The sequence below is a fragment of the Seriola lalandi genome, unplaced genomic scaffold (genome assembly GCF_002814215.2).
Source record: "Seriola lalandi dorsalis isolate HSWRI2012SDOR001 ecotype SW California unplaced genomic scaffold, Sedor1 jcf7180002054559, whole genome shotgun sequence".
Taxonomy (NCBI): Eukaryota; Metazoa; Chordata; class Actinopteri; order Carangiformes; family Carangidae; genus Seriola; species Seriola lalandi.
In genome coordinates, this window is record NW_019525112.1 from 1,263,355 (window position 1) to 1,266,324 (window position 2,970).

General features: G+C 47.5%; 1 protein-coding gene across 1 annotated transcript; it reads right to left on the reverse strand.

Moving 5' to 3' along the window:
• Positions 1–1,107: 1,107 nt before the first annotated feature.
• Positions 1,108–2,469, reverse strand: LOC111662078 (gap junction alpha-8 protein). Its single transcript, XM_023415826.2, has one exon. The coding sequence runs from the start codon at positions 2,467–2,469 to the stop codon at positions 1,138–1,140; it is 1,332 nt and encodes a 443-aa protein (XP_023271594.1). The 3' UTR covers positions 1,108–1,137.
• Positions 2,470–2,970: the final 501 nt, after the last annotated feature.

The following is a 2,970-nucleotide window of genomic DNA, read 5'->3' on the forward strand; positions in this document are numbered from 1 at the left end:
TTATCGCCCGGACGCCTGTTTGTACAGCACGAAAAGAGAGGATTTGGCCTGAGGTCGCTACTATAGTTCATTCTCTGATAGGGCAAAATGAGCCCTGCTCTCTTCCATGGACAACTGATATCACAGTACATCGTTCTACGTAAAAGCTACAAAACATAAGCAAATCTAAAATGCAGAGATGCAGATTCACATTGAAAAAGACATTCAACATGTGGTCTTTTTTTTTTTTGTTGTATGTTTTTTTCCTCACTAACTCAGCTCTGGCTGTGCTACCTGGTATATAAACATGAAAAGGAGAGAAATGCTCTGAAATTCATGCACATCTCTCTTCACTTGAAAGAATCCTGTGTAAATGGATGCATAGATGAGGTGTTATGAGGGTTAAAGGCCTTGCACAGAGTTTAAACCTCTGAATGTGCAAAAAAAAAAGAAAAAAGAAAAAAAAAGAAGGTACGCTCTTCTCAACCTGAAAATGGACTTTTCTTCTTCTTCTTCCCAAAGAGCTGTATACCTGTAAATGTACCGGCCATCTCACCCGTTTGCAGCCACATGCAGCATTTGCAGTATGTCGCTGTCTGAATGGGAATGAAAGTCAGTGCCTAACTACAGCGAAATTACTGATTTGCAGACACACAAGTATATTATAACTCTCTTTTCCCTATCCACTCAAACCCCATGTAAAATGTCTAATCCTCCATTGTATATGATTAAAACTCTTTCAATAGAAAAAGATGTTTCTAAAAATTGAACATGGATTTTCATCAAGTAAAAACATTTCCCACCTGCATGTGTCCTTTCCACATTTTTAAATATAAGAACACGCTTAATAAAAAACCTACTCCTCCCCTCTTTAACTTCTACTTTTTATGATATTTATTTTTTATCACAAACACTCAGATTTTTTTGTCGTTTGGTAGAATTGTTGCCCATGTCTTCAAGGTTTTAAAAGGTTTTAAATCTATCCCTGTTGATTTTGTTTTTCATCCACTTGTTTTTGACCTGCCTGTTCAAGAGTGTGTGTTGTTGTTGAGTTAGGTGTGTGTGTGTGTGTGTGTGTGTGTGTGTGCGTGTGTGCTCTCTCTTATGTTGAACATTTTGTGTGTGCAGGTGTACATGCGCTCGCTCTCTCTCACAGGTTCATACGGTGAGATCGTCTGACCTGGCCCTGCTGCTGGCTTTGCTCAGTCGGCTCAGCGGTCTGGTGTCTTCTATCGTATCCGCGGCCTCCATCCCTGCCTCCACTGGAGTTACCCCCTCCCTGTTCACTGCCTCCTCTACCTCCACATCCTCATCCACAGCCTCCTCCACCCTCTCTGCCTCCACCTCTGCCAGCTGCACTGCCGGCTGCTCTGCCGGCTGCTCTGCCGGCTGTACTGCCGGCTGCACCTCTTCTGCCTCTGCCTCTGCCTCCTCCTCCTCGTGTAATGTCACCCCCGCTGTCTCAGTGGTCTGGGCGTAAGAGGGCAGTGTCTCGTCATACACCTTAGAGATGTCCTCCATCGGCAGCACCTCTTCCGCCTTCTCCTCCAACGCCTGGAAGGTTTGGGCCCCTCGGCCAGCCTCCATGCCCACCTCAGCCAGCGGGTAGAGGTGAGTTACGGGGGGAGCTTTCTCCTCCTCCAGCAGCCTGTAACCTTTCGCTCTCTGCAGCGAAGGCACAGCTAGGGGGGGCAGGCTCTTCCCTTGTGGCGGCAGGGGGGCCGACCCCTCACCTTGGGCTGGGGCTGGGGCCGGCTTACGAAAGACAAAGCGAATTTTCTTCAGGCCCAGGTGGCTGATCTCCACAAAGTTGAGGAAGAGCGAGACACAGGCCACAGCCAACATGAAGATGATGAAGACGGTCTTCTCTGTGGGTCGGGACACAAAGCAGTCCACCGTGTTGGGGCAGGGCCAGCGGCTGCATTTGTACAGGGGCAGGATGCGGAAGCCGTACAGGAAGTACTGGCCCACCACGAAACCCACTTCAAAGAGTGTCTTGAAGATGATGTGGCAGATGTAGGTCCTCAGCAGGGTGCCCTCCAGTCGGAACTTCTTGCTACCTTTTGTGCTGGTCTCCTTAGTGGTGCGGACGCTTCCCTGGTCAGGTGCCAGAGGGAGTCGCTCCTCACTCAGCTCCTGCTGCCGGCTAAGTTCTGCCTCCTCACGCTCTTTACGTTTCTCCTCCATGTGGACATGGTGCACAGCGTGACCCACGTACACTAGAGAAGGTGTGGACACAAAGATGATCTGCAGCACCCACAGGCGGATGTGGGAGATGGGGAAGGCCTCGTCGTAGCACACGTTCTCACATCCAGGCTGCTGTGTGTTGCAGACATAGTCAGACTGCTCATCGCCCCAAACGAACTCCGCCGCCGTGCCCAGGATGAGAATACGGAAGATGAAGAGCACTGTGAGCCACACTCGGCCGATCACCGTAGAGTGCTCGTTAACTTCCTCTAAAATATTACCCAGAAAGCTCCAGTCACCCATGATCGGTCCGTAGCACTGCAGAATGAAGGGTGGGGTAGGGAGGGACATAAAGGGTGCAGATGGACAGGGAGGGTGGGGTAGGCAGGACAGACAGGGGGAGGGGAATAGAGATTGCCAAAAAGTAAGAAATGTAGGAGAGGAAAACTCGAAAAAGTAAAAAAATCAAACCTAAACCCTAATTTCATGCTATTGCACATGTTTCTGTAGGAAAACCTGGAGAATTTGAAACTTTTTAAGATCTGAAATTGAGGCTTTTCAGTCCATTCTGTTTGCATTGTAAGAATATAAAAAACAATCTCTCCAATATTAAATTCAACCTTCAACGACACATTGACTTAGCTGTAGTGAAGGCTGCTTCTCAATGTAAAGATTAGTAACTTTGTCGAACATTAACAAAGGTGCAAACCAAAAAATCTCTTGCTTTAGCTGTAAAAAAAAATCCACACAACAACTCACAAATAAAAACCATTAAGAGAGATCAATAAGTAATATATAGTCCCC